Raw genomic sequence first — 24,925 nt, 5'->3', positions numbered from 1 at the left:
AGATTTCCTTTTTCTTTTCAGCTCTCTTGAAGTATAATTGACAAATAAAATCATAATATATTTAAAGTATACAACATGATAGTTTGATAGATGTACACATTGTGAAAGAATCCCCACAATCAAGTTAATTAGTATATCCATCAGCTCACATATTCACTTCTCCGTGTGAGAATGCTTAAAATCTACTCTCTTAGCAAATTTCAATTGTACAAGATAGTATTATCAACTATGTAGTCACTATGTTATACGTTAGATCATAAGACCTTAATCATCTTATAACTGCAAGTTTGTTCTCTTTAACCATTATGTCCCCATTTTCCCCACCTTCCCCCCATCACCATTCTACTCTGTTGCTACGAGTTGGGCTTTAAAAAAAAAATTCCACATATAAGTGATATCATGCACAATCAGTCTTTCTCTGCCTGGCATTTCATTTAGCATAATGCCCTCTAGGTTCATCTATGTTGTCACAACTGGCAAGATTTCCTTCCTTTTTAAGGCTAAGATTCCTTTGTATGTATATACCATGTTTTTTTCATCCATTCATCCATCAATGGATACTTGGGTTGCTTCTACCTTCTGCTATGAACATGGGTGTACAAATATCTGTACCTGCTTTCAATTCTTTTAGATACATACACAAAAACAGAATTGTTGAATCATATGCTAATTCTATTTTTAATTTTTTAGGAACTGCCATATAGTTTTTCATAGCAGCTTCATCATTTTACATCACAACCAGCAAAGCAGAGTCTCAGTTTCTCTGCAACCTTGCCAACATTTACTTTCTGCTTTGTTGTTTTTGTTTTCATTTTTAAATAACAGCCATCCCAATAAGTGTGAAGTACTATCTCATTATGGTTTTTATTTGCATTTCCCTGATGATTAGTGGTGTTAAGCATCTTTTCATGTGCTTGTTATCCATTAGTATGTCTTCTTTGGAGAAATGTCTATTCAGGTCCTTTTCCCAGTTTTTAAGAGGGTTGTTTGTTTTTGTTGTTGAGTTGCAGGATTTCTCTCTATATTCTCGATATTACTCCCTCATCACATATATGATTTACAAAATATTTTTTCCATTTTATGGGTTGCCTTAGTAACTGTACAATTTAACCTTACCTGTGTTAATTAAAATAGTAACTATGTCTGCATGTGAGAGACATTGTGCTACTGACTCTTAGCAAAAGGAGCCCTTGACTTTCACACCTTCTCTCTGTGTATTTGACTCTGTGTCAGAACCCTTCCCAATTGCATGGGAATACTTTTTAAATGACTGTACATTTGAAGACTTCTTTTTTATTTATTTATTTATTTATTTTTAATTTTCCCACTGTACAGCAAGGGGGTCAGGTTATCCTTACATGTATACATTGCAATTACTGAAGACTTCTAAAAGGAATTTAACTGGCTATTTCTTCTCAGATAATCTGAAAAGCGAGATCTCAGTCCTAAAGAGGTTTTGAGGTTCTTCCAGTCCAAAAACATGGTATAACTTTCTATTTGTTTGTGTCTTTTTAAAATATCTTTCATCAGTGTCTTACAGTTTTCAGAGTATATGACTTTTGTCTCTTCAGATAGCTTTTGTTTTGTTTTATTTTGTTTATTGTCTTTTTAGGGCCACATCTGTGGCGTATGGAGGTTCCCAGGCAAAGGGTCAAATTGGAGCCACAGCTGCCAGCCACAGCCACAGCAATGCCAGATCTGAGCCATGTCTGTGACCTATACCACAGCTCATGGCAATGCTGGACCCTTAACCCACTGAGCAAGGCCAAGGATCGAACTCGCTTTCTCATGGATCTTAGTTGGGTTCGTTAACCAATGAGCCATGAGGGGAACTCCTCAGGTAGGTTTTTGCTAGGTATTTTATTCTTTTGGATGTAGTAGGTAAATGGGATTGTTTCCTTCATTTCTCTTTCTGAGCTTTTTTTTTTTTTTTTCCTGTCTTTTTAGGACCGCTGTGGCCTACACCACAGCCACAGCAACACTGGATCCAAGCCATGTCTGCAACCTACACCACAGCTCACAGAAACATCAGATCCTTAACCCACTGAATGAGGCCAGGGATCAAACCTGTGTTCACATGGATGCTAGAAGATTCATTTCTGCTGAGCCATGATGGGAACTCCTGAGCTCCTGTTATTAGTATGTAGAAATGCAGTGATCCTGCAATCCTTTTCCTGGGCATATGTCCAGAAAAAAACATAATTCAAAAAGATGCACACAGATGGGATTAAGACAGTGGAATACAAAGACTGGAGCTCACCTTCTCCTATAAAAACAACAGAATTACAACCAAATGCTGAAAACCTTAAACCAAATCGACTGGAAACTTTCAAAAAGATATCTACTCCAGAAGAAAAAGAGGAGGCCACATCAAGACTTAGGAGGGGTAATTGTGTGATATAAGCAACCCCATACCTACCAGGTGGGAAGCCCACAGATTGGAAAGTAACAGTATCACAGAGAATCACCTACAGGAGTGAGAGTTCTGAGCCCCAGGTCAAGTCCCCACACCTGGGGATCTGGTATTGGGAGAAAGAGCCCCCAGAGCATCTGGCATTGAAGGCCAGTGGGCTTGTGCGCAGGTGTTCCAAGGGACTGGGGGAAAATGAGACCCCTTTCTTAAAAAGGTCCACACAAGCTTTCATGGACACTGGGTCCCAGGGCAAAGTAGAGGCTCCAAAGGAATCTGGGTCAGTCCTGACTGGAGTTCTTAGAGTATCTCCTAGGAAAAAAAGGGGTGACTGTAGCTCGTTGTGGGGGAAGGACATAGGAGGCAAAGCTCTTAGGAATATTCACCAGCAAGCCTTTCTCTGGAGGTGGCCATTTTGGGAAAATCTGGCCCCACCCATCAGGGCTGAGAAGCCCCAGGTGAAACAATAATCCAGGTGGAATCATAGCCCTGCACATCAGTAATCAGACTGCCTAAAGACCCTCCAGGTACACAGCCTCATCTAATATCACACAGAGACAAAGCCCCACCCACCAGAGGGATAGGAATCAGTCCCATCTACCAATGGGCAGGTACAGGTCACTCCCATCAGGAAGCCTACAGCAAGCCCCCGTACCAACTTCGGCCATGGGGACAGACATCAGAAGTAAGAGAGGCTACAATTCTATTGTCTGCAAAAAGGACAGCACACCAAAAACCTATAAAAATGAAAAGGCAGAGAACTATAACTCAGATAAGGGAGCAAGAAAACATCCCAGAAAAACAGCTAGGTGATCTGGAGATTATCAGCCTACAGGAAAAAAACTTTAAACTGATGATGCTGAAGATGATGCAAGATACTGTAAATAAACTGGAGGCAAAGATGGATAATTTACAGCAAAGATTGAGCAAAGAAACACAAGATTTAAAACTTAAGCAAGCAGAAACACAAAATACAATAATTAAAATAAAAAATTCATTAGAAGCAGCCAACAGCAGAATACAGGAGCAGGAGAATGAATAAGCAAGGTGGAGGACAGACTATGGAAATCACTCATGCGGAATAGAGAGAAAAAAGATTGAAAGAAGTGAAGAGCATCTCAGAGAAGTCTGGGACAATGTTAAACACACCAACATCCATATTATAGGGGTGTAATAAGGAGAAGAGAGAGAGAAAGGGACCGAAAAAATATTCAAAGAGATAATAGCCAAAAATTTTCCTAACATGGGAAAGGAACCACACACTCAAATCCAGGAAGCACAATGAGTACCACCATATAAAATAAACCCAAGGAAGAACACCCCGAGACACATATTAATCAAACTGACCAAAATTAAAGACAAAAAGAAAATACTGAAAGCAGCTAAGGAAAAGAAGCAAGTAACATACAAGGGAACCCTGATAAGGTTATCTGCAAATTTTTCAGCAGAAACTCTGCAGGTCAGAAGGGAGTGGCATGATATACTTTACGTGATGAAAAGGATAAAACCTCCAACCAAGATTACTTTACCCAGCAAGGCTCTCATTCAGATTTGAAGGAGAAACCAAAAGCTTTATAGATAAACAAAAGCTAAGAGAATTCAGCAACACTAAACCAGCTTTTTTTTTTTTGTCTTTTTTTTTTTTTGCCTTTTCTAGGGCTGCTCCTGTGGTATATGGAGGTTCCCAGGCTAGGGGTCTAATTGGAGCTGTATCCACTGGCCCATGCCAGAGCCACAGCAATGCAGGATCTGAGCTGCGTCTGCGACCTACACCACAGCTCACAGCAATGATGGATCCTTAACCCACTAAGCAAGGTCAGGGATCGAACCAGAAACATCATGGTTCCTAGTCGGATTCATTAACCACTGAGCCATGACGGGAACTCTAACACTAAACCAGCCTTAAAACAAATACAAAAGGAACTCCTCTAGGCAGAAAAGAAAAGGCCACAACTAGAAACAAAACTACCACAAATAACAAGGCTCATCAGGAAAGGCATATATACAGTAAATATAGGAAATCATCTGTGCACAACTAGGCTACCAAAATCAGAAATAGTAAGAAGAGGAGGGTACCAATGCAGGACACTGGAGATGCACTTGCAATTAAGAGATCAACAAATTAAAACAATCTCGTATATAGGAGTTCCCGTCGTGGCACAGCAGAAATGAATCTGACTAGGAACCATGAGGCTGTAGGTTTGATCCCTGGCTTTGCTCAGTGGGTTGAGGATCTGGCTTTGCCATGAGCTGTGGTGTAGGTTGCAGACATGGCTTGGATCTGGCATTGCTGTGGCTCTGGCATAAGCTGAAGCAACAGCTCTGATTAGACCCCTAGCCTGGGAACCTCCATATGCCATGGGTGCGGCCCTAAAATGGCAAAAGACAAAAAAAAAATGCAAAACACACAAACACATGGAGACTAAACAACATGCTACTAAACAACCAATGGATCATTGAATAAAGCAAAGAGGAAATTTAAAAAATACCTAGAAGCAAATGACAACAAAGAGACAACACGCCAAAACCTATGGGATGCAGCAAAAGCCATTCTAAGAGGAAAGTTTATAGCAATACAAGCCTACCTCAGGAAACAAGAAAAAGCTCAAATAAACAAGCTAACTTTACATCTAAAGCAGCTAGAGAGAGAAAAACAGACAAGACCTAAAGTTAGCAGAAGGAAAGAAATCATAAAGATCAGAGCAGAAATCAATGAAATAGAAACAAATAAAACCATGGAAAAGATCAATGAAATGAAAAACTGGTTCTTTGAAAAGATCAACAAAATTGATAAGAACTTAGCCAGACTTATCAAGAAAAAAAGACAGAGGACTCAAATCAATAAAACAGAAATGGAAAAGGAGATGTTACAACAGACATCACAGAAATACAAAGGAAAATACAACCTTCCAAGACTAAACCAAGATGAAATAGAAAAGATGAATGGACCAATCACAAGTACTAAAATTGAAACTATGATTAAAAAACTTCCAACAAACAAAAGTCCAGGACCAAATGGCTTCACAGGAGAATTCTATCAAACATTTAGAGAAAAGCTAACACCTATCCTTCTGAAAATATTCCAAAAAACTGTACAGGAAGGAACACTCCCAAACTCATTCTAGGAGGCCACCATCACCCTGATACCAAAACCAGACAAAGACACCATAAAAAAAGAAAATTACAGACCAATTTCACTGATGAACATCAATGCAAAAATCCTCAACAAACCACATCCAACAATTCATTAAAAAAGGATTTTACATCATGATCAAGTGGGATTCATCCCAGAGATGCAAGGATTCTTCAATACCTGCAAATCAATTGTATGATACACCACATTAACAAACTGAAGATTAAAAACCATATGATCCTCTCAATAGATGCAGAAAAAGCCTTTGACAAAATCCAACACCGATTTCTGATTTAAAAAAAAAAAAAACCCTTCAGAAAGTGGGCATAGAGGGAGCCTACCTCAACATAATAAAGGCCATATATGACAAACCCAGAGCTAACGTCATTCTCAGAAGTGAAAAGCTGAAAGAATTCCCACTGGGATAAGGAACAAGACAAGGATGTCCACTCTCACCACTAGTATTCAACATAGTTTTGGAAGTCCTAGCCACAACAATCAGAGAAGAAAAAGAAATAAAAGGAAGCCAAATTGGAAAGGAAGAAGTAAAACTATCACTGTTTGCAGATGACATGATACTATACCTAGAGAATCCTAAAGACTCTACCAGAAAACTGTTAGAGCTCATCCACGAATTTGGCAAAGTTGCAAGATACAAAATTAACACACAGAAAGTGACTGCATTTCTATATACTAACAATGAAAGATCAGAAAGAGAAATTAGGGAAGCAATCCCATTTACCATCACATCCAAAAGAATAAAATACTTAGGAATAAACCTACCTAAAGAGACAAAAGACCTGTCCTCTGAAAACTATAAAATGCTGATGAAAGAAATAAAGATACAAACAGATGGAAGAGTCAATATTATCAAAATGACCATACTACCCAAGGCAATCTACAGATTCAATATAATCCCTATCAAATTACCAAGAACATTTTTCACAGAACTCGAACAAAATATTTTAAAGTTTGTTTGGAAGCACAAAAGACCCAGAATAGACAAAGACATCCTGAAAAAGAAAAATAGAGCTGGAAGAATCAGGCTCCTGGACTTCAGACTGTACTACAAAGGAACAATCATCAAAACCATATGGTACTGGCACAAAGACAGAAATATAGATCAGTGGAACAGCATAGAAAGCCCAGAATTAAACCCACGCACCTACAGCCTATGGCAAAGGAGGCAAGAATATACAATGGCAAAAAGACAGCTTGTTCAATAAGTGGTGCTGAGAAAACTGGACTGCCACATGGAAAAATATGAAATTAGAACACTCTCTAACACCATACACAAAAATAAACACAAAATGGATTAAAGACCTAGATATAAGACCAGATACTATAAAACTCTTGGAGGAAAATGTAGGCCAAACACTCTCTGACATAAACCACAGCAACATCTTCTCAGATCCACCTCTTAGAGTAATGACAATAAAAACAAAAATAAACAAATGGGGCCTAATCAAACTTCAAAGTTTCTGCACAGCAAAGGAAACCCTAAACAACACAAAAAGACAACCCACAGAATGGGAGAAAATCTTTGCAAATGAATCGACTGACAAGGGATTCATCTCCAAAATTTAGAAACAACTTCTGCAGCTCCATACCAAAAAAACAAACAACCCCATCAAAAAATGGGCAGAAGATCTAAACAGATGATTCTCCAAAGAAGACATACAGATGGCCCCAAAACACATGAAAAGATGTTCAACATCACTCAGTATTAGAGAAATGCAAATCAAAACCACTCTGAGGGACCACCTTATACCAGCCAGACAGGCCATCATCAAAAAGTCTACAAACAGTAAGTGCTGGAGAGGGTGTGGAGAAAAAGGAACCCTATTACACTGTTGGTGGGAATGTAATTGGTGCAACCACTGTGGAAAACAGTATGGAGATTCCTCAGAAAACTCAAAATAGAATTACCATTTGATCCAGCCACCCCACTCCTGAGCATCTATCCAGAGAAAACCATGACTTGCAAAGACACAGTACTCCAATGTTCATTGCAGCAGTCTATACAATAGTCAAGACATGGAAACAACCTAAATGTCCATCGACAGAGGAGTGTATAAAGAAGTAGTGGTACGTATACACAATGGAATACTACTCATCCATTAAAAGGAAAGTAATAATGGCATTTTTAGCAACATGGATGGACCTAGAAATTATCATGCTAAGTGAAGTCAGTCAGTGAGATACCAATATCATATGCTATCAATTACATGTGGAATCTAAAGAAAGGACACAATGAAATTCTTTGCAGAACAGATACTGACTCACAGATTTGAAAACTTAGGTTTTCCAAATGAGAAAGGTTGTGGGGTGGGGAGATACACTGGGTGTTTGGGATTGAAACACTGTAAAATTGGGTTGTGATGATTGTTGAAAAACTATAAATGTAATAAAACTCATTTAGTAATTAAAAAAAGAAAAGAAAGCCAAAAAAAGTAGGAAAAACACTCCAAAAAATTCATTGAGTAAATAAAAATAAATAAATAAATAAACACAATCAATAATAATAATAAAAAGATACACACACCCCAATGTTCTTTGCAGTACTTTCACAGTAGCCAAGACAGCTAAGCAACTTAAGTGTCCACTGACAGATAAATGGATAAAGAAGATTGGTACGTATATACAATGGAATAATACTCAGCCATAAAAGGAATGAAATAATGCCATTTGCAGAAATATGGATGGACATAGAATTATCATACTAAGTGAAGTAAGCCAGACAGGAGAAAGATAAATACATGATATTGATCATATGTGGAATCTAAAATACGACACAAATGAACATATCTACAAAACACAAACAGATTCACAGACACAGAAAACAAATTAATGGTTACCAAAGGGAGGAGAAGATAGGGATAAATTAGGAGCTTGAGATTAACATATACACACTAGTATATATAAATAGATAACAAACAAGGACCTACTATATAGCACAGGGAACAAACTCTACTCAGTATCTTATAATAACCTATAAATAGAAGAGAATATAAAAAAAAAGTATGTATATCTGAACCACTTTGCTGTACTCCTGAAACTAACACAACATTGTAAATCAATGATATTGAATAAAATTTTTTAAAAAAACAGGTTGCGAGGAACTGGGAGCAGGGCAGCTTGAAATTGGCAGAGGTAGTCACTGCTCACAGGCTCACATAACACACCACATGAAACTGGGCACTACAAGTGGGAGAGGAAGTCCTTCCATTTACAGCAGTACCTGTTGAGGATTTGACTGCTATGTTTTGTTCTAACTGTTCTCAGCAGCTGATAAGGACATAAGCCTTGACCCTGAGATCCCAGACCCTTTCTGGGGTCTTCACATTCTTTCCTGACCAATGAACACTGAAACTTGTTTTATCCAACCATGTACATTCCATCTTAGCAAGCGCTCATTTTCAATTCTTAGCATGACCACTATGAACTAGGACTCTAAAACTGCTGATGTTTTTTCTTCTTACTACTCTTCTCAATAAATGTCTTCATTAGGGAAATGTTTCCTTGCCTGACGAGTTAATAGACCCGGCCCCTTATCCCCACACTGGGGTCTTTACTTTGTGTGCTGTGTGGGCTGCAGTTCCTCTCCTCACTCCATGGCCTCACAAGTCAATACAGAGCCCGCACACCATTTGCTGAACAGTGACTCCCAGAGACACACACACTTCTCCGCCAACCAATCACATTCCTACATTCCTCAAGAAATTTAGGTAAATGCCAGCCTGTTTTCAAACAAAGGGATTTTTTTTTTTTTTTTTTTTGGCCATACCCCAGCATATGGAAGTTCCTGGGCCAGGGACTGAATCTAAGATGCAGCTGCAACCTACACCACAGCTGGGGCAATGCAGGATCCTTAACCCACTGCACAACAACAGGAACTCCAAGACATCTTAATTTAGCGTGCAGATATTTGACCTTTACAGAATACTTTCCCTCCTAATGTTCACATTTCTTACAAACCTCATGCACAGGCCTTTATGTGAATATTCAGCTGCATCCTGGACCTGCTTTGCATCTAATGGTTGCTAACATACATACATAAGTATGCATGTGTCTCTGCAGAACTGCCTTTAATGTCCTGTTGAAGCCAAAGAATAAAAATTTCAAGATAGTGAATTAAATTTACAGAATCAGGGCTCAGGAGAAATAACATTACAAACAGGAAATTAGTCCAATTACAATATTCTCTGAATTATGATCTCTACTTCCTTGCTGCTTTACCTAGTACTCATCACCCAATCAGCCTGCTTACTCTCTACAGCAGCAGTTCCGAAAAACCCTAGTCAGGGCTTTCTTCCCCCATGGAATGGAATGGGCCTGGTAAATAAGCCCCTTATAATCAGTTAAAAAAAAATGAATCTGAAGCCAGGACCCCAAAAGGAAGAGTACTCATCACCTGCTCACTAACAGCTTCTATCTTCCTTCAAAGACTGCCCTCCCCAACAACCGCCCAAGGGATGGCCATCAGGAATGAGGCTAACCCACCATGAACCACTGCCTCCTAGCTGTCCTGGAGCCTGGTGTGGACAAATCGTGTTCTGGGTGCTTTATGTTTAGCCTGGCTGATTCTATTACCAACTATAAGTATATGTAAGACAATAAATACAGGAAGAAGAGTAAGACCATGATCTGGAGGTCTCTCAAACCAGCAGTCTGCCCTGGCTCCTTGGGATAAATTATGTCCTGTGGTTTTGAACTAAATGTCCCCTCCATATTTCCTATGGATTTCTGTCCTTCAGAGTTGAAAACCAAACCCTGCCCCATCAGCTCCACTTACTGGGTTTACCCTGATGTACAATTCATTCCTCCTTTGGTATCAGAGGCAAGTTTCCACCTAGACACAAAGGAGGCATCCTTAGTGGGACAGGGAAGATTTTTTCTTCTTTTCATGATGAGGATGCTTATGCCAGTGAGGGGGTGGGTTTTATATTTTAGTGACATGAGTTCTAGTGTATGTCTCAGAACAAATACATTTTTTGTTTTATTTTTGTTTAAAAAATCATAATGAGTGGTAACTAGGCTTATCATGGTGATCATTTTGAAGTGTATAGAAATATCAAATCATTATGCGGTGTACAAGGAATTAACAGAGTGTTGCAGGTAAATTATACTTTAAAAGCAAACAAGCTAAACTCATTAAAAAGATCAGATTTGTGGTTACAAGAGGCGGGGGGGGCAGGGGTGGTCAAAGGTACAAACTTCCAGTTATAAGATAAATAAGTACAAGGGATGAAATGTACAACATGATAAATATAATTAACACTGCTGTATGTTCTATATGGACGTTAAGACAGTAGATCCTAAGAGTTCTCATCACAAGGAAACAATTTTTTTTTCTATTTCTTTAATTTTGTATCTATATGAGATGATAGATGTCCATTAAACTTATTGTGGTAATCATTTCATGATTGATATGTCAAATCATTATGCTGTATACCTTAAACATAATCAGTGCTATATGTCAATTATATATCTCAATAAAACTGGAAGAAAAAATGAATTGTGAAAGAATAATCTTAAAAAATTAAAGAAAGAATAGCATAAAGTAAACTTAAAACAAAAAGGTGGAAAGATATACTTAAGATAAAGGTGAACTAAATGAATTAGAAAACCCCAAATCAAGTAGATTTGAATAATAAAACTAAACCTGGTTCTTTCAAAAAAGGACTAAAACAAACAAACCTCTGGCAAATCTGATTTTAAAAGATTGCACAAACAAATTAGAAAAGGATTTCCTGTCGGGGCTCCATTGTTAACAAACCCAACTAGTATTCATGAGGCTGTGGGTTGGATCCCTGATCTTGCTCAGTGGGTTAAGGATCCAGCATTGCCCTGAGCTGTGGTGTAGGTTGCAGACACAGCTCGGATCCCGCGTTACTGTGTCTGTGGCGTAGGCCAGAGGCTACAGCTCCAATTCGACCTCTAGCCTGAGAACCCCCATATGCCATAGGTGCAGTCCTAAAAAAGACAAAAAATAAAGGAAAAAATAAAAGAAATATGAAAGAGAGCATAATCACATACACACAGGCACAGGATATTTGAAATTTAGATGAGAATATGGCCCACATCATGTGATAAATTTGAAAAAAAAATGTAGATAAAATGCCAAATATGGGGGTAAAATTATCTAAAGCATTTTACGAAAGGACAGAAAATTTGAAAAGACCAATAAAATGGAAGGTTTGACAATGGAGGTAAAAATCTAACAGGCTCAGACAATTGTTTGGGCTAGTTCCAAAGACTTTCCAAATAGCAGGTAATTCCAATATTATTTAAATTGCCACAGAGCACAGAAAATATGGAAAGGTTCTGAAGTCATTCTTATGAGGCTAACCTATTCCCCAAACCAAAACTACATAAGTATAGTTCAAGAAAGAAAACTCATTTATAGTAAGGATGTAAGAATTCGAGATAAAATATAAGTTGTATATAACTGCTATCTATGATGATCTGACAATTAAGAAGGGTTTATAGCAGGAATTCAATAATTGTCCCCTATCATGAAATGTATTAATGCACTTCTCTAAGATAAAAAACTAAAGGGAAAATATCACATGAACATCATGACATATTAAAATAGCGGCAAAGAGCAAAGTTTCTAGACTCTGGCAGCCTTGGCCTAAAGTTCCATCTTGACACCTATTAGCTGTGTGACCTTGGGCAAGTTACTTAATTTAAATTTCCCTTCCTCATTTGTAAAATGAGAGTTTTTAATGGAGATTAAATGAGATAATCCCAGTAAAAGCTTTGAATAAATTAAAATTATGATGAGAACATTTTTAAAGGAGAGAGAAATGACTGTCATCCTTAGTATGATTTTCATTTTCCCTTTCTATTATTTCCTTTTGATACTGTTTTCCAGACATTTTGAAGACCATTGTCACTGTGAACCTTTGTTTTCCTAATGATCTTGTTTCTCTTTTCGGTCATGACAAACCTCTTCCTTTGCCTTTTGCATGAACACTAGATTGCTAAAAATTAAGATCTAGTCCTAAATCAGTTAAGTGAATAAATGCCTGGGTGAGAATTAGGGGAGGAACAATAGTAAAAGCCACTCAAAGAGTTCTCCAGGGACTAATTCTGGAGTCAAAGTAGAAAAGTGTGATGAGAGTTTTGGAAAGGGTGTAATCCAGGGAGTTGCTGACAAAGTACATGGTATCCTTGTCCTTTTATGTGCCCCTGCTCTGTTTGAGTATTTTCTGTGTTCTAGGCCCTGTGGATTCAGCCCTCAAACAATTAATAGAAAGGCCCCTCAGGAAGACATGAATTTGACTTTATCCATCTCTTTCAAATGCCGACCCAACTTTTGCATCTTTACTGTGGCTCCTCCTTTATTACCAGAAACCTCATGTTGATATCTCTCTATGATCTGGAACAATGTACTAACCAGTAGAAAGACAATGAGATCAATTACCATAGGTAGGACATTAGCCTGAATACACCTGTTTGTATCTGCAGTGGCAAATAGCTATATTAGTTTATCAGCATTCACACCTCATTGACCTTCCACTTGATGGTCAATGTCAAAAGATAGCTGTGGCCACACAAAATAAAGTTCTTTCTTTTAGCATTCCAAGTGGTTCACTGAATTTTTTTCTTGGATTATGAGTTTAGTAAAACTCTATGAATCTGTGAAATTCAAATTGTGAACATTCTAAAACCTGATTCAACAGTTATATATTAATAATATCCAAAAAACTGGTAATCAAGCAACTTGAATAGTGGCTGAACATGAAAATACACATAAGTTGAGAGACGAAAAGAGGAGATAAAGAAGGAAAAACTGGAATAGAAAGAGGAAGAATAAATATTTGCGAAGTATGGTGGGAATTGGAGGTTTTAGGGAACATGAGTCACCCTCAAGTTTCCACAAATCTGTCCATTGCACGGTCTGCCATGTCTGCATCTCATACCAACACACCTGTAAGGAATAATATCCAGATCCTACTACAGATACTTTCTCTTGAATGTATACATTAGTCATGAACAGAATCTCACTGCAGAGAAAAAATAGTCTTTTACCATTTAATACACAATAGGAAAATACAGACTGACAAATTCACAAAGATTTTTTAAAAATAAATATTAACAAAAAAATAGATACCAAGTTGGGAGGGAGGAATCAACCAGTACAGCTCTTCTGCAGAACAGTCTAGTCTTAGTGACTCATATCTAAAGCCTTCAAAATATTATACTGTTTGACCTAGTGACAGACTTTGAAGACATTATGCTAAGTGAAATAAACCAGGCACAGGAGGACAAATAATACATAATTCCATCTATGTCAATACACATAGTAGTCATATTCACAGAGACAGAAAGTAGGGTGGTGGTTGCCAGGGGCTGGGGAATGAGAGAATGAGTTTTTTTTTTAATTTAATTTAATTTAATTATTTATTTATTTTGCTTTTTAGGGCCACACCTGTGGCATATGGAAGTTCCCAGGCTGGGGTCAAATTGAAGCTACAGCTGCCATCCTGCACCACAGCCATAGCAATGTGGGCTCTGAGCCATGTCTGTGACCTACACCACAGCTCATGGCAACACCAGATCCTTAACCCACTGAGCAGGGCCAAGGATCAAACCTGCATCCTTGTGGATCTTAGTTGAGTTCGTTTCCACTGAGCCACAACAGGAATGCCCCAAGGAGTCATTATTTTAAATGAGAACAGAGTTTCAATTTGAGACAATGACAAAGTTCTGGAGGTGGATGGTAGTGGTAAGGGTCATACAACAATGTAAACGTACTTTATGCCATTGAACCGTACATTTAAAAACGATTAAAATGGTAAATTTTATATTATGCATATTTTACCATAATTTTAAAATGCTTGTGAATGTTTAGCAACAGGAAAATGGTCAACATGGGAGAAACAGATCCAAAGATTTTTCAGATTTTCCACAAGAATCACTATACACTCATGTATGGAAGAAAAGATCAGAAAAGTATTTTGAAGCACAAAATGTTAGTAGATATCATCTCCAGGTTAGATTACGAGTGATTTTCTTTTTCATGCTTATCTGTATTTTCCAAATGTCATAAGTGAACACACAGTATTTTTAAAGATAGAAAGTAAAATAAAATTTAAAAGCCTACTGCCTACATCTCTATTCTCTTACTCTGCTTTATTATTACAGTCATGGCACATATTACTACCTGATAGTATATCTTATATTTATTTGTTTTCTTGCCATAGCCTCGTTCCCCAGCTAGAATGGCAGTTCCATGAGGTCAGAGGCTTCTGTGTCCTTAATTCTAGGGGAGTTTCAGGCCCTTAATGAGCACTCCATAGTGTTAGAGTGAAGGAGAATGAGTTAATGAATGAGTGGATGAGGGAATGAACAGAAAATCACATCATCAGGTAAGGACACTGACACTCCTTTTTCCTGTGCCCCCAGTCTAGGCACCTGGGGTTGCAACCCTCTTTCTCCCAATTCTAACCTGCTCAGGACTGGAGGAGGTATTTTCTTTAGATTAAAGATCGTCAGAATGAACTAAACCTGAAATGTGTTCCAAGTAGGGCTAAGAGAGTAGGAAGTAGTCTAGAAACTCTGTCGCTTAGATATTGGAAGGGCTTGAGCATGAGGAGAACTGGGCTTGTAGTGGGGTAAGAAGATTTAAAAGGGAGGGAAAATGAAGCCATTTTCAAATCCTGGAAGATAGTCAGGTAGAGTCATGCATTTATTCCATACATATCCACTGAGCTTTTCCAGGTGCCAAGAACTGAGGCACCAAGAATACGGAGAAAAAAAAGAATTCTATTTCATCTGTTTGACTCCTGAGAGAATACCAAGGATGGGTAAGAAATTTGGAAAGACAGATCTGAAGCATTATAAACAAGAGAGTCCACAACAGCATTTCTTAAAGTTCATTTCATGGGACCCTAGAGATACATGGGGTGTTTATTAACATCACATGAAAAAAAAAAAAGGATTCTTGGGCCAAATTCATTTAGAAAATCTTGAGGTAAAGTTAGTATTTTTAAAACTATGGCACAGGAGTTCCCAATGTGGCTCAGTGGGTTAAGAACCCGACTAGTACCCATGCGGACACAGGTTGATCCCTGGCCTTGCTCAATGCCTCCCACATTGCTGTGGTTGTGGTGTAGGCCCACAGCTGTAGCTCAGATTGGACTCCTAGTCTGGGAACTTCCATATGCCCATAGGTGAGGCCCTACAAACACAAAATAAAAACCACTGCACAGGATGTCTCAGGGTCTTTAGCACACCATTATAAAAACTGTGACACTTGTAGAGAGCATCAAACCTTTAGGTCATGTGTACACTTTCTCTGGGCCTTGAATTCCATGGGATGAGCATTAGGAAAAGTTAACCTCTCTTCATAATGGGAACATCCCCCTAGGAAACAGTGGCCTGCAACTATGGAGGCAGATGGGCACTGCGGCTTGCCCCTGAGACCCACACTGGCACCACATCCCACAGATGCCCATCCTCATTCTGAATCACTTATATCGATCCAGGGCTCTCGCCTCACAGTTTTCCCAGTTACCAGCATCAGCAGTCAATTAGCCCCCTTCCCCCTCTTGCTTTGAACTTGGCCTCAATGAACCATGCCTTGTGCTTCCTGCTCCTGACTTGTGCTCTACGTAATGATTCTGGTTCTTTCACTAAGCTGCCTGGAGCCACCCTGGGTAAGTCTCCCCCTGGTTCAGCTCTTCCATTCAGTTCATTGTAGGTAGAGGAGGTAGACCCTGACAAGGAGTTAAGCAGCTTCTCTTGTCAGGGATCCTACAGATGGGGAAAGAGTAGGCTTCCTGATGTGGAAAGTTCTTCCCTGTTCTTATTTTCAGCTATTTCTTCAACAGGTATGAGATCGTATTAAGTCCTATTTCTAAACATAATATTAAATACTTTTAGTATCTGGGGTACGAGCTATCTCTATGACTGCATCATCTGAGTCCACATATGCAACGCAGATGCTCAGTCGCACAATGGGGAAATCCTTCACATGATAAGGCAAAGTCGCTCATCTAAGGTCACTGGTTGTGTTCTACCCTCCAGCCATATGAACAAAAACCAATGGTGCCTTCGAAACCTTGTATGAAACTCCTGCAGGGAGAAGCTCTTGTGACTACAGTCCTCGAGTTTGTCCTCTTTTTGTTCTCTTACCTTGTAACTTGGGTTCTCATTCCAAAATCCAGTGACCTCATTGATTGCAGCACTTCAATACAGCCCATGTACTGGAATAAAAAAAAAAAAAAAAAACAAGTAGGGAAAAAATAAAAATAAAGATAGCTCTTAGCTTCAGAGTGATTTCCTAGGAAACACCTTAAATTAGCTCCTGATATCAAATTTCATTTGCACACTCAGCCCACCATTGATGTTTCTGACCATTAGGGAACCCACGCTTCAAGCTTCAATTCAGTTACAAAACATCAGCTAAATCCAAACTATGAGATCAGGAATACAACTGTCCTCCCACCAGGAATACAGCTGACAAAAGTGAGCTTAGTGCTTAAAAGCTTGGGCTCTGGAGCCAGAATATGAATCCTGGCTCTGTCAGTTATTAGTTATGGAACCTCAGCAAGTTACTCGACTTCTCTGTATCTCAGTTTTGTCACTTGCAGCATAGGGATGTAATTAGAATTTTATAGAGTTAAATTACTTTCTATAGGTGTCCTAAGAGCAGTGCCGGGTACATACATTGCTCAAATATTAGAGGAAGCAAAAGTAAATGTGAGACATAATATAGGAACATCAAATCTTCCAGGGAGATAAAATTAGCATATAAATGCAAATAATACAGGATTTAGTAATATCAGAAGATCTTACTTTTTTTTTCAAGATCATTTATTAAGAGGATTCAAGAAAAAAGGGGGGAGGGCAAGTCCTATACTGGGAATGAATAAATTCAGCTTGAACATGGAGTACTGGAAAAGGCACTGTGATTTATAATGCAAAAAGGTGTGTATCTAATGTGGCAGCCATGGGAGCCGTGTCAGGCTGCTGGAAAGGGAGCAATGGGATTGGTCTGTGTTTGAAGAGCCTTACGTCAACAGCAGAATGAAGGTGGCTTAATAGTGAGGGAATAAGTGAGAATGCTCTTGTCAAGAGGGAAGTCATGATAGCTCATACCGAGAAGGGGTAGTGGTGGTAGGAAGCAGGGGACGGGTTCAAGTGACATCACGGAAATAGATACTACACGATTCAGCTGTTGATTTGATCTAGAGAATAAGAAGGATGAGTCAAGGATGACTCAGACATTTCCAGCCAGGGTAGCAGAGGGAATAGTGATTTCATTAGCAGAAACAGGAAAGCCAGGACAGGGGGAGATGAGTTGGTTTGGGATCCGCCAACTGAAAGACTTTGGTGGGGTATCAGAAAATAACAAGCTGCCAGTTGAAAAGTGGATTCTGGAATTGTGAAGGGGCATTAAACCTAGGGATGCAGACTTAGTAGGTTTCTGTGTAGCTTTGCCAGGGGAGGCAGTGGGAGTAATCCTCTTAGCTAAGCCTCAGTTGATGAGGGAGAACATTTCTCAGAGAATGAGCTCTGAAATGTTATGAGAGCCAAGTGTACTGATGGAAAGTGATCTGTTGGCGCCTTGGAAATGATAGGCTTCCTGTTCAGCTTTCCCCTGGAAGCCCTCCAGCCTCCCTCGGCTTGGAAATGGCAAAGGCACTGTGTAGAGATGACAGGAGCTGAGGGGTTCCTCCCTGGGTGCTTCTTATAGTATTTCTCAGCGAATTCTGTAGATTCTGCATCCTCAGAACAGGTGAGTGCACCAAGGTTGCCTGGAGAATGGTGTGGGGCAGAGTGTGCTGGCTGGGACAATTGCCTGGCAGGTTTCAGGTGGGTTCCTCCTCATCACATTCCTCCTGGGGGCCCTAGTCTTGACAAGCAACAATTTTTTTTGAATATTTCATTCTGTCCCAATCTCATTTAACATCCCAAGGACCGAGTACCTCAAAGAAGTAAGTGATGTCTACAGACTTTTGTTCAATAAACCCTAAGACTTATTAGGAATGGAAAGCTAGATGCAGGCGGTGTGATAGTAAGCCCATCTCAAAACTGTCATAAAAAGAGGTCCCAAGGGTCCAAGCTCCATGTTGAGGGTAGATTTTTTTTTTATTCTTTTTTTTTTGGCCACACCCACAGCATGTAGAAGTTCCTGAACCAGGGATCGAACCTGCACCACCACAGCAGTGACAACACAGTCTTCTTAATTGGTAGGCCAACAAGGAACTCTGAGGTGGACTGAAAAGAAAGTTTTCCCCTCCTCACTGGCTGCTTGGCTTTACTTGCCTTTCAGGGTCTCCTTCCATTCCAGAACTTAGCTCCTGCTCTCCGATTTCCTGCACCCCTCACGCTGGAAAGAATGGACTCCCCACCTAGGTTGAGGAAGAGATATGGACTATTCCTCCCATTTCCCCTCCCACCCCCATTGCCAGGAAGTTTTGTTGGTGCAGAGATGGGCATCATCTTTTCCTTCAGCTACAAATCTTCTATTTAAGACCAGAAGATACAGCCTATCCAGGTAGAGTTTTTGAAAATATGACCAAGAACCTCCAGTTTTCATAGTCAGCCAGAGTGATTTTTCAAAAATGAATATCAGGCCATGTTCCTCATTGCTTTAAACCCTCCACATTTATCATCAGAACAAACTCATTACCATAAACACCTAAGCCCTGTGTTTTCTGGCCCTTGTTTACCTCTCCAGCTCTGTGTCACTCTCCCCTCTTGCATTTTGCTGCCACGATGGCCTTCCTTCTCCCCCATAATACACCCAACTATTTCCAAACCCAGGGCCTTTGCACTTGCTGTTCCTGTTCCAACACTGCCAGCTCTGCCTAGCTCTACCCCCATTGCTCTGCAGGACTGACTCCTTTTGGTCCTTCAGGTTTTCATTCAAATGTCACTGCCTCAGAGGCCCCTCCTATCACTCCTCATCACAGCCTCCCACTTGTCACCTTCATGCCATAGACTGATTATCAGGTTTGCTTGTTAATTCGTTTATTACTTGTCTTCATTCCCTGGGCTGTAAGCACTGTAAGAGTAAGACAATGATCACAACTGTATTTCCAACACCTGCCCAGTGCCTGGACCACAGCAAACACTCAGCAAATACTGGATGAAAGAGTGAAGAAAGCTTCTACTGTTCAGCTCTGACAGTGCCTTTAAAATTAGCAGAGGGAGGTGAAGGTCTGAGGGTTCTATCCATCCCAGGGGATGGGTCAGGAGTGCAGGAGAACTGAGGACTCAGGAAGAGACTCAGAAAAACCTTGGGACAGGATGGAATCCACAAGTCAGGAAGGTTTCTGGATGTCTTTGTTGTTTCCTCCATGTTTGTTATTTTTATCACTCCCCCATCTGAGAAACTGGCAACACACAACCCAATCAAGCGGGTTTGTATGAAGGGGAAGGGAGGGAGAATGTGCCAGACTCCTCAGGTGTTCCTGGGGTTGGGGTGAGGCTGGGGAGTGCCCTGAGACAAAGTCAATGGTGGGGACTTTCACAGGAGAGGAGAGGAAAGGAGGCTGCGTGTCTGATCAGGAGGGGAAAAGAGGGGGAAAAAATAATCAGATAGGACAGAGATGCCCCTAGGCTCAACAGCCTTGTGAGGGAGAGTGTCAAAGGGGCAGTTCTCAGCACAATGAAGGGAATCACCAATGGTGGGATTCTGGTTCTCAAGGAGTGAAACATGGGAGAGCAAGACCAGGAGAGAGGTAATCTTCCAAGATTTTGTTCTTAATCACACTTCTGGCGGTAACTACCTCACCCCTTCCTTCTAAGGCAGCCTGGGACATGCTTCCCATCCGCTCCCCTTCCCTGAAACCTCTGTTTAGCTTTACACACTTGTCTGTCAGTGGAGGCACTCCTTCCAGCAGCCTTCCTGTGGCAAACTGAAAGCTCTAGAGAAACCATGAGTCACGGACGGAAGTGACAATGAGCCCATACCCTGTCCACCCTGGGCAATGTGAAGGGAGAAAATCCCATGCCTGATTTTTTCCACAACAGCCCTGGAGCCCAGGTACAGCTGTGGCCTTCCCACTGACTCCTTTTACTCCAGCCCATCCCACTCAGAAACCAGTGCTGTGAAGGAGCAGGAAGGGGTAGAGCCTAAAATGCATCTATCCAGGTTTTGCTGAGGTACTTGCAGACTGCACAAGCCAAGGGGGCTGAATGTCCAGGCCTGAGGGAGGACTGAATTTAGCTTGTTGATTTCAGCATAAACAGAGGATGATAATACCTCTCATTCATTTATTAAAGGTAGATCTGCATAAGACATGATCTCTGATCTTAAGAAGCCCAGCCACATGATGATAGGACAACCATGGCAGAGATGATTTATCTTTTCTTTCTATGAGGGTAGTCATTGTTGTTCATTCCATTTAATAGATGAAGAAATTAAGGCCTATTAAAAGCAAGTGCCTGGCTCAGTTTCATGTATTCAGTGGTCTGAATCAGGGCTTATTCTAGAGGACACAGGCCATTTCTGGGACCCTAAGTGTCAGCCTTGTAGGACAAGGAAAGCAAAAAGAGAAGCAGTTCATCCAACTGCTCCCACAGACTCTTCCTTTGGTCTACCCATATGGGGAAGAAGGTGACAAGGCTGGGGGTGAGAGCAGGCATGAATCTATGCTCCTCTGGGGCCTGTAGGGGGTGACACATAAGACAGAAGGCACTCCCTAATTCCTGTACCTGTGATGAGGAAAGGACACTGAAGACCTTTATTAGAGGCATCCGGGGTGGTGAGAACGTGGCAGAGCTCAAACAACCTTCCCATTCAGCACCTGACAGATGCCTCACCCAGCTCCCAGCTCATGCACTCCTTTCATGCCTCAAGGCAGTCATAATATTTTTGTACTGTCTGAGTTTCAACCACTTGCTTCCAGGGAGAGGTGAACAGCCTATTCATGGCCTGGGTGTTTTGGGCTTTGCATTCCAGAGAAGAAATTACTGGGGTTTTCAGAGAAAAGGAATGAGGGCTAGCTTATGGGAACTTTTCACCCAGAGCATGTCACAGAATGATGACTTTGAAAGACCTAAAGAAAAAGATTCTTACATCCTCAGAAAGAATGTCTGCAGGACAGATAAGAAGCTGTTAACAAAGAACCTATCTACAAAACAGACTCACAGACATAGAGAACAGACTTGTGGGAGGGTGGAGGATGGTGGCAGAAGAATGGACTGGGAGTTTAGGATTAGTAGATGCAAAATACTACATATAATGGATAGACAACAAATTTCACTTACTGTATGGCACAGGGAACTATATTCAATACCCTGAGATAAACCATAATGGAAAAGAATATGAAAAAGAGTATATATAACTGAATCACTTTATACAGCAGAAATCAACACATTTTAAATCAACTATACTTTAATTTAAAAAAAAAAAACTGTTAACAGTGGTTACCTCTGGATTTTTTTCCTTGCTCCCTTATCTGAGTCATAATTCTCTGCCTTTTCATCTTGTATAGATTTTTGGTGTGGTCTTCTTTTTGCAGACAATAGAGTTGTAGCCTCTCTTGCTTCTGAGGTCTGCCCCCCTGGTGGCTGAAATTGGTTGGCTCGTACTCTTACTTTAAAACAAATTTGATTTCCATTTTTCCCAATTTAAATTTCCTTTTTTGTTCAGAGTTTATCTCCCAGCTGCTGAGCTCTGTGGTGGGGAACAAGAATGGTTACCTCTGGGAATAGAAGAGAGGCAGCTTTTTACTTTTGACTTTATATTTTTGTATTATATTTTTAAAAAAAAAGTAGATGGGGAGTTCCTGTCATGGCACAGTGGAAATGAATCTGACTAGGAACCATGAGGTTGTGGGTTTGATCCGGGCCTCACGCAGTGGGTTAAGGACCTAGTGTTGTTGTGAGCTGTGGTGTGGATCACAGATGCAGCTCAAATCCTGTCTTGCTGTGGCTGTAATGTAGGCTGGCAGCTGTAGCTCTGATTTGACCCCTAGCCTGGGAACCTCCATATGCCTTGGGTATGGCCCTAAAAAGCAAAAATAAAATAAAATATAATAAAAAATAAGTAGATGGTATTATTCTAAAGTTTAAAAAAATTAAACAAAGCCTACCATTTAACCTCCTGAAGTCACAATGCATTAGTTACTAAGTACGGTTAAATCCCTTTTTTCCATGGCATAGTCTTTTCCTTAGGATGTGCCTGCCCTGAGCTAGGAGTATGGAGGAATATCCTTCAAGAGAAAGTTTAAGACATTGGCCCTGCACTTCATAAGCCAAGAAGGAATGACACTTTGAAACAATCAGAACAATGAAGAACAGTATATCAAGTATGATATGACAAGGATCTGACCTTCATGCAATAAATGTTCAACAGTGGTTGAGGACACCAATGTAACCTGAAGACACTGCAGGACTTTTCTGCCACCTCAAAATAACATCTTATCTTCCCTATTTAAAAAAAAAAAAAAAAAAGGAGGGAGTGGGGAGAGGACATTCTCTTCCTGATCTGGGGACACTGTCTCCACCTCCTTACTTTCCACTCATGCTTCAACTCGCTACAGTAGTTTCTGGTCTCAAGATTCTAGTAACACTGCCTGAGCAAACCAACGATTTCCTCATCCACTCTAGCAAACTCTTCTAGTCTCTGGTTCCCCTGTCTAGGGCGTGTATTGCCAACCTCTAGCTACCTCCTTCCCTTTCCTCTGAACCTCTCTCCTTTCTTGGTTTTCTTAAGAATGTTCTCTGGTTCCCCATCTCTATCCTCAGACTACTCCTTTTCAGTCTCCTTTGCTGGTTCCTTCCCCCTCCCCTTTTCTTTAAACAATGTCCCTTCTGTCACTCTATCCCATTGGATCGCAACTTTGCATATAAAAACCACCAGGGCTTTGTCAGTTGCATCACTTGAACTATTTTCTCCCATTCTGTAGGCTGTCATTTTTTTTTTTAATGGTTTCCTTTGTTGTGCAAAGCCTTGTCAGTTTGATTAGGTCCCGTTGGTTTATTTTTGCTTTTATTCTGTTGCCCTGGGAGACTGACCTAAGAAAACATTTGTAAGGTTGATGTCAGAGAATGTTTTGCCTATGTTCTCTTCTAGGAGTGTGATGGTATCTTGTCTTATGTTTAAGTCTTTGTCATCTTGAGTTTATCTGTGTGTGTGGTATGAGGGTGTGTTCCATTTTCATTGATTTACATGTGGCTGTCCAGTTTTCTCAGCACCAGGTGCTGAAGAGACTGTCTTTTCCCCATTTTATATTCTTGCCTCCTTTGTCAAAGATTAATTGACCATAGGTGTCTGGGTTTATTTCTGGGTTCCTATTCTGTTCCATTGGTCTGTATGTCCATTTTGGTACCAGTACCACATTGTCTTGATTACTGTAGCTTTGTAATATTGCTGAACTCTGGGAGAGTTATGGCTCCTGCTTGGTTTTTGTTCCTCAGGATTGTTTGGCAATTCTGGGTCTTTTATGGTTCCATGTAAATTTTTGTATGGTTTGTTCTAGTTCTGTGAAAAATGTCATGGATAATTTGATAGGTATTTCACTGAATCTGTAGATTGCTTTGGGTAGTATGGCCATTTTTACAGTATTAATTCCTCCAACTGATGAGCATGGAATATCTTTCTGTTTCTTTGAATCCTCTTTAATTTCCTTGATTAATGTTTTATAGTTCTCAGCATATAAGTCTTTCACCTCCTTGGTCAGGTTTATTCTAGGTATTTAATTTTTGGGAGTGTGATTTTAAAAGGTATTGTATTTTTATATTCCTTTCCTAGTATTTCATTGTTAGTATATGGAAATGAAACCAATTTCTGAATGTTAATCTTGTGTCCTGCTGCTTTGCTGAATTTGTTGGTCAGTTTGAGTAGTTTTTGTGTGGAGTCTTTAGAGTTTTCAATATATAGTATCATGTCATCTGCAAAGAGTGACAATTACCTCTTCTCTTCCTATTTGGATACCTTTTATTTCTTCAGTTTGTCTGACTACTATGGCTAGGACTTCCAATACTATGTTGAATAAATGTGGTGAGAGTGGGCATCCTTGTCTTGTTCCAGTTTTTAGTGTGAAGGCTTTCAGCTTTTCTCCATTGCGTATTATATTTGCTGTGGGTTTGTCATGAATGGCTTTGATTATGTTAAGGTTATGTTGCCTCTATATCCACTTGGGTAAGAGTTTTTACCATGAATGGATATTGGACTTTGTCAAATGCTTTTTCTGCATCTATTGAGATGATCATGTAGTTTTTTACTTTTCTTTTGTTAAAGTGATGTATGACATTGATTGATTTGTGTATGTTGAACCATCCTTATGAATGGTTGAATGAGAAGAATCCCACTTGCTCGTGGTGTATGATGTTTTTTCTGAAGCAACTGACAAGAGCCCTCAATCTTTAAAATATACAAATAACTTATACAACTCAACAGCAAAAAAAAC

General features: G+C 39.9%; 1 protein-coding gene across 4 annotated transcripts in view; it reads right to left on the bottom strand.

The window, feature by feature from the left end:
• The window catches only part of SHC4 (SHC adaptor protein 4), a 146,613-nt gene that overhangs the window by 83,274 nt on the left and 38,414 nt on the right, over positions 1–24,925 (bottom strand). For 3 of the 4 annotated variants that reach the window (XM_003121520.5, XM_013993029.3, XM_084970697.1), the window contains exon 2: positions 16,692–16,762. In XM_003121520.5, the coding sequence (XP_003121568.1) occupies positions 16,692–16,762 (71 nt within the window). Of the gene's footprint in view, positions 1–16,691; positions 16,763–21,942; positions 22,190–24,925 lie in introns of those variants that run through there. The other variant, XM_084970692.1, reaches the window with a different exon arrangement.

This window comes from Sus scrofa, chromosome 1 (assembly GCF_054392235.1).
Source record: "Sus scrofa isolate SSC_HxYL_T2T_F1_AM1 chromosome 1, Sscrofa_HxYL_maternal_Yorkshire_Landrace_v2.0, whole genome shotgun sequence".
Taxonomy (NCBI): Eukaryota; Metazoa; Chordata; class Mammalia; order Artiodactyla; family Suidae; genus Sus; species Sus scrofa.
The sequence above is the reverse complement of the archived record's forward strand: the minus strand, read 5'-3'. Positions and strand labels throughout refer to the sequence as shown.